The sequence below is a fragment of the Cercospora kikuchii genome (assembly GCF_019650295.1).
Source record: "Cercospora kikuchii DNA, contig_00008, whole genome shotgun sequence".
Taxonomy (NCBI): Eukaryota; Fungi; Ascomycota; class Dothideomycetes; order Mycosphaerellales; family Mycosphaerellaceae; genus Cercospora; species Cercospora kikuchii.
This window is the reverse complement of record NW_025408589.1, coordinates 2,044,195-2,057,168: the sequence shown is the minus strand read 5'-3', so window position 1 is coordinate 2,057,168 and position 12,974 is coordinate 2,044,195. Positions and strand designations below refer to the sequence as shown.

At 51.7% G+C, this 12,974-nt stretch overlaps 3 protein-coding genes across 3 annotated transcripts; 2 read left to right on the top strand and 1 right to left on the bottom strand.

The window, feature by feature from the left end:
- Positions 1-196: 196 nt before the first annotated feature.
- CKM354_001198500 (uncharacterized protein) lies at positions 197-973 on the bottom strand (the record flags this gene model as incomplete). The annotated part of the gene is made up of 1 exon (XM_044807494.1): positions 197-973. The coding sequence occupies one exon, from the start codon at positions 971-973 to the stop codon at positions 197-199; it is 777 nt and encodes a 258-aa protein (XP_044663429.1).
- Positions 974-1,961: 988 nt separating this feature from the next.
- On the top strand, positions 1,962-6,520 carry CKM354_001198400 (uncharacterized protein; the record flags this gene model as incomplete). Its single annotated transcript, XM_044807493.1, has 4 exons — positions 1,962-3,652; positions 3,703-4,102; positions 4,139-5,317; positions 5,411-6,520. The coding sequence occupies 4 exons, from the start codon at positions 1,962-1,964 to the stop codon at positions 6,518-6,520; spliced, it is 4,380 nt and encodes a 1,459-aa protein (XP_044663428.1).
- A 1,287-nt stretch (positions 6,521-7,807) lies between these two features.
- Positions 7,808-9,609, top strand: CKM354_001198300 (uncharacterized protein; the record flags this gene model as incomplete). The annotated part of the gene is made up of 5 exons (XM_044807492.1): positions 7,808-8,102; positions 8,162-8,412; positions 8,467-8,620; positions 8,691-8,862; positions 8,928-9,609. 5 exons carry the CDS (start codon positions 7,808-7,810, stop codon positions 9,607-9,609), a joined length of 1,554 nt encoding a protein of 517 aa, XP_044663427.1.
- Positions 9,610-12,974: the final 3,365 nt, after the last annotated feature.

The following is a 12,974-nucleotide window of genomic DNA, read 5'->3' as shown; positions in this document are numbered from 1 at the left end:
GTCTACCACACTGCCATTGCCGCTGCACAGGCGTTTCAACTTCACCTTTCGCAACAGTCTGCCCACGCCGGTCGATGCAGTGCCTTCGGTTTACCTTCGTGGCATTTTTTAGGCCTTCGAACGCCGCCTCAAACCATCCTGTCTTACTTCACGGCGCATTTGCCCATCCAAGACGCTGAACTGGTGCGGAGAACCATCATTGCGGTCTCTTGCTTGGACCAGTCCTCGACACATGAGCGTACTTGACTTTCTTGCCCCTCGCATCCCCTGTAGCTGCCTCGCGAGCTGTATCACCTGAGGACTCCTCTGGCTTCGTACCTCCGATTGGTACACTTGGCCGGTTCGCCTCCTCGAAAGCCTTCTGAGCCGCAGCCAGGATATCGTCCTTGGTCTGGGCCTGCTGCTTCTTAGGCTTCGGCGGCTTCGGCGGCTTCTCCTGGACCGTCTCGACCGTTCCATACCAATGATCGATTTCTTGGCCATGTGCCTTGATGTACTCCCCAACTCTCACGGCCAACTCTTCGAACTTGCCACCGGAAGGCTGGTGTTGGATCTTGAGCCAGGCTCGAAGCTGGGTGTGGTCATCGAATTCGGTCTCTATCGTGTCGGCGATGTAAGCGCTCATGAGTTGAGCGTTGGTCGGAATGTCCTTGCCGGCATTGGTCTGTCGAGTCGTGGTGGGATCATTGCTGACTTGGAAAGGAGCCCATTTCGGAGGCTTCGCATCGTGCTCATCTTCGACGGAGCCTTTCGAATCAGATGTGTCAGACCCATCTTCATGCTTCCCCTTTTTGGATGTGCTGGCCAGTAATTTGGCGTCCACCGTGACCGTCTGAGGCTCATTTCTAGCGACTTTCAGGCTGTATTTGGCAGCTTTTGGAGAGCTCTCGGCTTTTGGAGAGCTCTCATCGGGAGACTCTTCGTCAGGCGACTCCTCGCCGAACAACTCGAGCTCCAGAGAAATGCCAGGCATGCTGTGCTTGTCAATTTATCAGTGAAAGTCGTTCGAGCTGCTGTGTTGACGTCGTGGTGCCTGAGGGGAAGAAATGGCAGAACAAAAGCGGGAAGAGCAGTCTTAACGAATCAAGTCATTGCTCGGGTGAATGGGCGCTTCAACCGGCGCGTCTAGAAGAGGGCAGTACATCACATCTTCATGTAGACGAATTCAACAAAGGAAGCGATTGAGGTAAGACTGTTTGTTTTCGACTATGCTCGGACACAAACATCGAGACGATGCGAACGGCTTCCACCAACATAACAAGGTTCTGGATCACATAATTTGCTATGGTCGAGGATTCAGTGCGGATGCGCACAATGCAGAATCCAGCTGGAGAGCTGTCAGTTACAGGGCCAAGATTTGATCCAACTTGCTCAAATGGAGGCATGTAAGCTGGTCGATCGTACCTGTGTCGACAACGCCGATTCCACAATGCAGGGCTTTGGACACGAAGTTCAACAACAGATGTTGTGTGCTGAGTAAGGAGTCTGAGCATGACTTGCAAGAATCTGGGGACAATCAGAGTAGTCAACGAGCATATATCTCGCCAATGATATGTCATGCACCGCATTTCGAATTCCAGCAGGATTGATAATTGACTCACTATCACATTGAACATTTGTTGGGAGTTGAGCTCGGTCTTGGCAAGACGCTACTCGCTGCAAACATGCCATACGTCGCGAGCTTCCAAGACGCTGCCATATTGGCAATATTGATGGTGTTTTCAGGTCTCTCTGGCTGAAGTACCTGAAATTTACACTGCTTCGGCGATTCTCATATTGGTTGTATTGCACACAGGAGGTCCGGGGTTTTCCTCCTGACGAGGGTGGTGCGGAGAGGATGCTGGAAACCATGACTTCATCGCAGACGCGTCGAGGCGCGTCGACTTCAGGAGATCAACAACATCGACAACACATGTTTCTGCGACCGCTCCGAGAGTATAATTCGAGTGAAGCACGCCAATATGGCAGCCACATGTCAAGCGCTGAATTTATCAGATGAACAGAAGTGCTTAGCAGAAGCCACGTCGGCCAATGGCTTGTTTTGTCGCTTTCATGCAAAACAGGCTTACGGGCTGTATCGAGGATACAAACTGCGGAATGCGAGATTCGATCACTTAGATGCCCATCCACCAGCCTGGCTGTCCGAGAAACTTTCGGATCAAGTCTTACGAAACATCTCTTTTGCAGACATCGAAGATGAAAACACGCTCAACGAAGTGCATGACCACTTGTTCAAAAGATATGCTCTTTTGGATCGTGTAATCCGGGCACGCAAGCTTCATCAGCAGCATTTCTATCCCTTGGACCTCGACTATGGCCATAAAGCGTACGTGGACAAGCTTACGAATGAACGCTTCATCACCCTTCGTGCTTTGGAAAGGCTCGAGAAAAGAGCAGCAGAGGTGCTCCACGCACAGAAGAAATGGTTCAAGTTCGTTCGACAGCAACAAGAAGAGGAAGAAGAAGCTCAAGAGAATGAGAGCAAGCAAATTAAGCGTGAAGCCGCACTCTTCCGGCGCTATGTCAAGGACGCTCAAGCCCGCATGGCAAGGAAGCGGCAGAGAGAAAACCAACGAAGGCAAGAAGCATTCCTAAACGAAGCATACAGGGAGCGACAGAACATGAGCGAAGACGAAGAGCAGGAACAGTGGGACCCCATTGGAGACGAGCTCGAGGAGGACCGAGAGAAATTCATCGATATTATGCGTCGCCTACTGTGGTTGACCACCTCCGAAGAGACACTCCCCGCAATTGACAAGTCTCCTTCACAAGCAGCCCCACAAGCCTCCAATGACACCGGCATGGAGCATGCTGAGGCTCAGCCTTCGGGCACAGAGATTGTTAGGTCTGAGTCTGTTTTCAACGACCTTTCGAATGAAACATCATCTTCCAATAAAGTCATGAACAGGAATCAGAAGAAACGAGCCAAAAAGCAAGCGAAGGTCCAGGCTGCTCCGGCTGATTCTCAAAGTGATGTGCCTTCCGACGACAGCCTCAAGATCGAAGTTAACGAGACAGCCGGGCAAATTAGGTCACGTCTGCTTAGTGGAGAGGCATATGACTGGAGAGAAGGCGTGAATAAAGGTGGAGTCATGGCTGGAACAATGGAACATCCTGTGGAGCTGCACGGCAAGGTTCTTGGCCTGCCACAGGAGGAAGTCGATAGACTGATCGAAGAGGTCGGCGAGATTAAACAATTGCTGCTGTGCAGACTCATTTTAGGGCAAGCAGCCTTACTGCCTGCTGCGTTGCGAGCGTCAAGTCTGCAGGAATTTTTCCTCGACCCGGAGCTCAATGCCACCCAACTCAGAGATCTTTGCCTGAGGCTGGAACAGCCTAGTCTCCAAGAACTTCGCGATGCATGTGCCGACTTTGCACGGGGAGAGACAGAGGACAGCGACGATGAGGCCGACGAAGGCGAAGAAGATGAGCAGGAAGCATACGACCGAAGCATTGCGCCTAAGCCGTACAGACTGTTTCGCAACAAGAAACGATCAATGCCAGACTACTGGAAAGCTAACCATGAGAAACAGAGCAAAAAGCGAACTGTGTACAGTGAGGGTGCGACTCGGGTAGACTTTGGGGACATCGACGATAAGGGCGAATTCCAGAGCAAAAAGATCCGCGTCAGAGTCTGCGGGCGAACCATATGGTGAGCATCGAATGGCTTTTCGGGCTTCCAAACATTAATGCTGTCAACAGGAACTATCCTTCGGAGCGTTCTGTGAGCAGACGAGGATGGCTGCACTTTTCGATCATCGCGAAAGGCACAAAACTTGGGAGCGCCATTCAACTATGTCGCAACTGGAACGAGTTCTACGAGCTTAACATTCTCGCACTTTTTGGATATTTTCCAAATTCTGCCTGGGGGCGATGGGCAGGCGACACGGGGCGCTCTCGCTTCTTGCTGCTAGGCTTCATACCGCGTTTCACCTTTTTCGACGCTCATCAACTGACATCTCCGCGAAGCGCACCAGCTCGCGCTGGCGCACGGATTGTCGAATGCAAGAATTTGATATGCGCACACATCAAACGCAACGATCCCGTCAGCCGGCGCTTCATCCAGTACCTAATGCTATTCACCTCTGAATTATGCATTCTTGTACGTGATGCTAAGACTGGACACATCCTCATTTAGCCGCCGAAGGAGGAACAATGGCTAGCGCGGACCAAGATCGCTGGCAGTCGCTGGAAGGTCACGGGCGAAGTGAACGAGGAAATGCTCGAACGGTTCTCCGACACACACGCCTTTAGCGATTTCCGATTTGGCTTTGATGAGCACTACGACCTGCTGATCTGGGACCTGGATCCGGGCGAGCACTGGACCAAACTGGAGAGCAGGATTCATGACTGCCTCATCAAAGCGCATCGTATGACCAGGGCCCTTGACGGGTACCTTCTCGCGGCGCCCATCTTACAGACACTTCATCGCGACCAGGATTCCATGCGCTGTAGAGACGTCCGACCTGGTGAAATGTCAATACTTGATGATATGCGACACCCCGGGGCACGGTCTCACGACCAGATGATCCAGTTCGACAATAACGACAAGCAAGTTGAAAGTCGCGACATGACCACGCAAGAGACCTACGAGAAATACTACAACGACATCGATGCAGCTGAAGACGAAGTTCTGTTCCCGGAAGAGTTGCAAGGGCAGCAAATAACTGCCATTGGCGACCACGCTGACAGAATTAGTCGCGAGCTGGAGTCTCAGGGACCGAACTTGATCCGCTTCATTCATGGCATGGATACGGACGAAGATTCAGACGATGCTGACCCTGACATCGTCGAACGATTCAGCCGCCCACGCCTTGAGGCGAAGACCAAGTCTTCTCAAGCAAAGAAACCAAAGAGTCTGGCTTTGAGGCACAAGAACGCAGCGTTCAACGGGAACCAAGTTGCGCCCCGACCTGGACCTGCGGGAAAGAAGTTACCAAAGAGCGCTAAAGAATTCGGGGTTCATCTGCAAAAAGCTGGCGAGCGTGAGCATAATTGGCAAGATGAGGAAGATAAATGCCCGAACGACTTTGCTCCTGACTGCGAATGCGCGGTCTGTGCTGAAGCTGAAGGCTGGGAGGAGTACTTAGCTGAAGCGGCAGGACTCGAGCAATACGCCAGCGGCAGTTCGGACTGGAGTGACGCTGAGATTTCTGAATCCGAGGGCCTGTATTCAGTCTGTGATGCCGATCTGGAAGCCGTCGAGTCCGTTCCGAGGGAGTTGAAGAGGCTGAAGGCCTTTGTCTTTGGCGGGTATCTTGAGAGCGAGGACGTGGAGAAGCAGTTTTACTTCTTCAATGAGCGTGAAAAGGCCAAGGTAAGTTACTGATCCCAACAATCTGCTGATGCAAATTACTGTTGTTTTACAAGATCATAGCCTTTACAGCTCTGTTCAACTAACACTGCACAGGCGTTCAAGCCGCAATTTCATGCCGCTGACATCGAACCGGGTGCTATGGAGCGTTACGCGGAGCTACAGCAGCTGCAGGAAGAGTCAAGACGAGTGAACTGCAAGAGCGGTTACATGCGTGGCAAGGCGGCGCAGACGCAGATGTGGCTAAACGTGCACGAAAGTGAGCATCGTCTAGTCTTGCGTGACATCGAAGCAACCTACGCGTTCGTTGGACTGTTCTTCCCTGCCGATCGCGAAAAATATGGCGACAATATCGCGGATTGGCGACAGAAGCTATCGACCCGAACTAGGCTGGTCGACAACCAGTACAAGGCGATGCAACTTCCTTATTTCCGGGATTGGCGCAGCGATGAGCTCCTCCCTATGGACTTCTGGCCTCCTTGCAAAAACGACGATGCCTACATCCCGTCGGAAACAAAAGGGCGGACCAAGAAACCCCCACGGGAATGGGATGCTGTGACAAGACCAATCATTGCGCGGTTGTATAAATCTGGAATAATCACTCCTTGCCACGTCAATCTTCCTGGTGGACGCGCAATCGCACGCGAAGACCCCATGACTGGTCAACAGGCGATGTTCATCGACTATCGCAAGTCCCCACTGTTCGGAGGCAAGACAATAGAAGATCGCAGTCACATCATCGACTTCAAAACGGTTGACTTGATCAAGATAGCAAGAGAGCACAATGAACGCAACAAATTCGGCAGGTCTCGCTTTGCTCTATTACGCGTATACAGCCAATCTATGTTTTGGACGAATGTGGTTGGATACGACTTGCGCGAAAATTTCGCATTTGAAGATTGCCGTGGGAGAGCTTGGGCTTGGAAGTTTTATCCGAAGGAGGTTGCGGGCTCAGAGTGGAGCGTGCAACACACCCTGGACCTGAAGCTGAAGCGGTGGCGATCACAGCTTGGAAAGAACGTCAAAGTGAGGAGAGACATTGTGTTAGTGATGGGTGATACGCAGGAGGAGTTGGAGCAGATGATGCTCGGAACCGTCTTTGCTCTGCAGACTGCGAATTGGAGGCATGAAGTGGACTTTTGGAGAAGTTTCGTTGATGTCGACCTTGAGTTTCTGGAGAATTTGGATAGGAAGTGGGTGGAATGAGGTGTTATGAAGAGATGTCAAGGAAATATTGCAGCTACAATTCGAGCCTGTGGGTGTCAATGTTGTATTGGAATAGATCTATTCAATCCTCGGTCAGGAACGTCCCCGGAGAAAGTAGACGTTTGCGAATTGCTACGATACAGTAAGCAGGCGGCCGATCATCTGCGGTACGAAGCGTGCGAATCCTTGGCAGGACAAATTTGACTTCAGCTTCTGCGCCTCGTACCTGACCGAGGCACGACACACGACACATATCGCTCACGTGCTGTAGGGATGCTTCTCTCACATTCGACAGATCGCAAACCCAACGGGCGAAAAGATCAAGTCCGCGGCCCTTGCCTTGCGCTCTGCGCACCCCACTTACCGAGGCGTAACCAAGATTGTTGCCCGAGCCGCCAACTACGCTCAGCTAAGTTCAGTGCCGAGCGAGGTCTGCGTGTACCAAATCCAGTCTTCGGTCTAAGCGAAGTTGTTGGAATATGTCTGTACGAGACACTTTGACCAAATGGCCAGGGTTACTTACTGTGAACATATGATCCGTGCAGACTACGGCTCTCGGTACGGCGTTGTCCCGGCATTGCTACTGCTGGAACGAGCCAAAGTGCTGCGGCAACTCTTGTGCAGGATCCGTGAAGAGGGAATACTGCAGGTTCCGATGAAGAGAGATCAGCTTTATAAAGGAGACATCTGAACCTCGTTGCGTTTCAAAGTAGCAGGGCTACTTCCTAGCCAGTCACAAGCCGGCAGCCCCCGAAAGCAGTCCGTAAGTCGCAGGGCTACCATGAGACTTCGCAATTCTACGTTAGTGTACGAGTTCAAGCATGCCTCGCTTGAGCAGACCGCGAGTAACTTGCAGCTAGCCTGGAGAAACGCCCGTCGATCTTCGACTGTCAGGACAACTAATGATCCACTCGACAGCCGAATCTCGCAAAGCTTGATGGTCCTTCATGGCTACTGTCGACCTTAGACCGCGCCATACTCGGCAGAGCCCTGTGTCAGTTGCTTCCCAAACACATCGTATGACTGGTGTGGCGGCGATGGAGCAACTAGCTTCAACAGTGGCGCTACTTAGTTCTGCAATTTCAATGCACTCCGCAGCAGGACCGAAACAAGCGACATATGAATGGTCAAGTCGTTCTCAGGCAACGGAGTCAGGGTGGCATATAAGTATCTCCTCGTATTCATTGTCTCCTATTCTATCCCTGCATAGAGATACTTCAACACAACACACCTCATCTGTAGTTTTCGAGCCCCTCTGAGGCTCAGAGGCTCGACAGGATGCCCTCTATGCTTCGCACAGTCCTGACTCTAGGATCGATCATCTCCACTGGTCTAGCTGCTCCAAACGCAGACGCTCTTGCAGCATGCAAGACTCTAGATGACAGATACTCTGATCAGGTTGCCACCACCGGCGTCGATTTCCCTCTCGGCCTTGCATACACTCAAGCTCGAACGAGCTACTGGTCGCTGGCGAATGCCGACGTCAAGCCAGCATGCATCTTCTTTCCGAAAACCGCACAGGACATTCAATTCGCCGTTCAGACGTTGAACAAATACAACACGGCACCTTGGGCAATCAAAGGTACAAACTGCAATCCAGGACCTCAATCATTGTGACAACTTAACCTGATTGTTCTGTAGGAGCTGGCCACAACCCCAATGTCGGATTCTCCAGCACGAAAGATGGTGTGCTCATCGCGACGCACGAGTTCATGGCGACGACAACTCTCGATTCGAACAACTTGGCGCACGTCGGACCTGGCAATAGGTGGATCGATGTGGCAAAGGCCCTACAGCCATCCAACAGAGCCGTAGTTTCTGGTCGGCTGGGCGTCGTTGGTGTACCTGGCCTCACCATGGGAGGAGGATTGTCATTTCTCTCGACACAATACGTAGGTCTGCTAGGGTTCCTTACACTTGATGACACTGTTAACACAATACCCCAGGGAATGACAGCAGATAACGTGGTCGAGTTCGAAGTGGTCACAGCGCAAGGCGAGCTCACCCGCGCGAACAGGAACCAGAATAGCGATCTCTTCTACGCAATGAAAGGAGGTGGTGGACAATTCGCCATCGTGACCGAGTTCGTCATGCAGACATGTAAGGACGTTCCACATCAATTACCACTTGAAACCGCTGTGGCGAGACGCTTACAGCCCATCAATCGCAGATCCTATCGGCAAGGTCTGGGGTGGTCACAAGATCTTCTCCATGTCACAGAAGGATGCTCTTCTGAGAGCTACGCACAATCTCAACTCCAATTACAACGACACAAAAGCTGCCGTGATTGTCACTTACAGCTCAACTCTGGACACCCTAGTGGACATCTTTGTCGTGTTCATGTAAGCTGTACTGAATACCGGAAGTCTATCTCAGAACACATGCTAACTTTCGTCCCCCTTTCCAGGTTCTATGACGGCCCTCAGCCAGGAACAATTCTCGACGAGTTCAACGCCATTCCTTCTCTGTTCGACCAGACCAAACCCAACAGGGACTACGCCGAGCTTCTCGACTCCAACAGCTTCTTCTCCCTCCAAGGACAACGATATCTCATCCGCACAGGGACTCTGCCAAATCTACCGGGCGCTCAAGGAGTCGACCTGTATAATTTTGCCTTCACCAGCTTCTTTGATGGCGCCAAGAAAGCCCAACTCTTAGAAATCGACAACTACATATTCTCGATGGCTTTCCAGCCCATCCCACACCAGCTCGCAAGCAACTCGGTCAACAACCCAATTGGCGTAAACCTCATCGGTTTGGACCCGAGATACGGGGACAAAGTCTTCTTGGAGTACGATGTTTCCTGGTTGTTGCCCATCACTGATCAGAAAGCCGCTGCAACGATCACGAACCTGACACAGGCAGCGCAAGATTATGGCCAATCGAAGTATGCCAATGTTCGGCCGACAAACTATCAGAGTGGAGATCTGGGATGGGGATATCGACCACTGTTTATGAACGATGCAATGTTCAATCAGGATCCTTTGAAGAGCTATCCAGCAGAGTCGTATGCGAGATTGCAGCAGATTCAGAGGCAGAGGGATCCGAATGGTTTCTTCTCGAAGAGGACGGGTGGTTTCAAGGTATAAATATAATACTGATAGTGCACAATACAGTGCTGCCGAAGAAGTCTGAATCCTTGGCACTTCCGCGGCTTGACACCATGTTTTTGAGCGACGGTTTCTTAACACAAGGTGGATAGATTAACACGCTGTTTGATCTATAGGGTTCTGCAGAAGGTGTACTTGATTCTGAGGTACATAGACTATGTTTAGTACTTTGTGTGCCAGCCCTGTGCAGCGATAACTGCTTTAATCCTCCTTAGCATACTCTTAAGGCATGTATTAATATAACGACGGAAAAACATGAACACGCCCCAGCAGGCGACGACGACGACGGCGGGAGGCCTCGAGGCCTCCCAACACGCGACAACACCCCCCAACCGACACCGCGACGTCGCGAGCGGAGGAGGGAGCCTGGGAGAAGGAGGTTGCGTCTCCAACTCCCAGACGGCCCAATCCCGCCCGCAACCACCCCTCTCTGGCCTCCCAAGCCAGAGAACAACTGCTAACACCAATACCCTGAAACTGACCATCCAAAAGAACCTAAAGACACTCACCGAACAGATCCAGAGCCACCTCGACTCCCAGTCGACCCTTTCTCCCTCCCCAACTCTCCTCCTCCTCCAACAGGCCCAACAGGCCCTCCTCCACCACGCCCTCCGCCAGGAAGAATCCTCGGCCATTCAGGCCATCCAGAAAACCCTCCAGAGCCGCCCAACACCCACTGCCACCACCCCCAAAACATGGGCCCAAACAGCCCAATTTGGACACACAATGCCAAGGCCCCAGCCTCAGGCATCCATGACCATCTCTGTGAAGATGGGAAACCAAGAAGAAAGAGAAGCAGCAAGGAAGATGAGCCATGACGAGCTCAGAAGGAAACTTGGAGTCCAGCAATTTAAGGCTGTGCAAAAACTCCCAAGTGGAGACCTCAAAGTCATCCTCCACAGAGAAGGAGAGAAAAGCCGGTTGGAAAAGGACCAATCATGGCTTAGGGCTGCATACCCAGGAGCCCAGGTAGAATCACCTGTCACACAGGTAATTGTACACAGCATCAGGACTTCCTGGAAGCCTGAGGATGCGAACAGCTGGGTACAACTGGACCAGGACAATCTGACCTGGTTCCCAGATGGGCTCAAGATCAAGAAAGCCTTCTGGCTCAAGAACCAGAGGGCAAGGGAAGAGACCAACTTCTCATCAGTCGTGATGGCAGTGCAGGACAAGCAGACTGCAAGAGAGATGTGCAAGAGGGGCATAACTATTGGATCAATGTGGTGTGTAGTAGAACCATACCACCCACAGCAGAGGATAGTACAATGCCTCAAGTGCAACAGTTTTGGGCACATTACCACCCACTGTAGGGCTACAGAAGATATATGTGGAAAATGTGCAGGGAAGCACAGGACAGACAGCTGCAAGGAGAAGAAAGTCAAATGTTGCAACTGCAGGGGAGACCACAAGGCATACTCCCTCCAATGCAGCTACAAAGCTGCTGCAAAGACCAAAGCAAGAGCATTCTCAGAGTGGTTCAAAAAGCAATGGGAGGCAGCCTCAGGCCCAACACAAGGAGGCAATGCTACAGAACCCACAGCCCTCAAGAGGAAAGCCCCACCAGCTGAGCCTCCACAGAGGGATGTTAGGTACAAAGGCAGGCCCCTAGGCACCACAGCAACAGCAATGGCAGGCAGGAGGCAAGCAAGCAAGCTCCACTTCCCTCCTACACAGGAGAAAGAGGACACCCAAGGGGAAACAAGCACCCCCCAGGAAGACATGGACATCGACCCAATTGAGCTCCTCTCCCAAGTATCCCATGAGTAACCAAACTATGACAATCTACCAACACAATGTCAACAGGTCAAGCACCACCCAAACCCTACTGCTAGACAGCCAAGCAGCAAGAGAAGCTACAGTTATTGCACTACAAGAGCCATGGCTCAACATAACAAATGGCAAGACTAAGGCCAAGAAGGGATACCACACAGTCCTCCCACCCCAGCAAAACCCAAGGGTTGCAATGCTGGTGTCGGACAAGATCGGAACTTCTAACTGGAAGCCACTATTCCATAATACAGGAGACCTGGTTACCATCCAACTCCAGACACCTACAGGACCCATCTCTATCCACAACTGCTACAATCCATCAGGACCAACAAGCCACAGGCAAGATGGGACTTTACCTGCACTCCAAGAGGCACTTACGCAACCCCAAGAAGACATATCTGCAAACCACATTGTCCTAGGAGACTTCAACCTCCACCACCCAAGATGGGGGGGAAACACAACCCAGACCCAGCATACTATGGCAGACAAACTTATTGAAACGGTTGCAGAGGCCCATCTACAGCTGGCCCTTGAACCAGGAACAATCACATGGGAAAGACATATGGCCAGCTGCCAAACACTAGACCTGGTCTTTGTTAGCCTCTCCCTCCAGAACCTAATCCAGGAATGCAAAGCCCTCCCAGAGGAAACACACAGCTCTGACCACATCCCTATAAGGACAACCCTCTGTATCAATCTCTATGGGCTACCAAAGCAGGGACAAAGGAAACAATGGAAAGCTGCTAACTGGACCCAGATCCAGAGTCTCATTTCCCAGGAAACCAACCAACTCAATCAATTCCCAGTCAACACAAGGGAACACCTGGACACCTTAGCCAAGGGAATACAATCCTCTATCCAGAGGGTAGTAGAAGAGACAGTCCCAACAGCCAGACCATCAAGCTATGCCCAGATGGCCTGGACACAGGAGTGCAGAGATGCCACAAAGCTGGCAAGGAGAATGAGAAGAGAATGGAGGGAAAGCAAGACAGAATGGAGCCACGAACAATACCTCAAGGCCTCCCATGCAAGAAGCAAGGTTGTGAGGAGAGAACAGAACCTAGCCTGGAGAAGGCTAGTAAGAGAAGTAACAGAGGACCCTAAGAAGATCTGGAAGATGGCCAAATGGGCGAGGGAGGGGGCAAATCAAGGGCACCAGTTGCCACATTTCCCAGACCTTGCTGACCCAGAGCACAATGGAGACACCAACGAAGGAAAAGCTGCAATCCTGGCTAAACACTTCTTCCCAAACCCAAGAGATGCAGACCTAAGTGATATCCAACACACCCAGCTGCCGCCCCAGTTCCAGATGGAAACTGAGGTGAACTCAGAGGAGGTGAAAGGGATCCTTAAGAAACTGCCTAACAACAAAGCCCCAGGGCCTGACCAGATACCAAACCTCCTGCTTAAGGAATGCAGAGACCAACTTGCCCCAATTCTGGCCAAGCTCTTCACTGCATGCTTGAGGATAGCATACCACCCCAAGCCATTCAAGCACTCCACTACAGTGGTGCTCAGGAAGCCACAGAAGCCAGACTACACGAAGCCAGGAGCATACAGACCAATTGCTC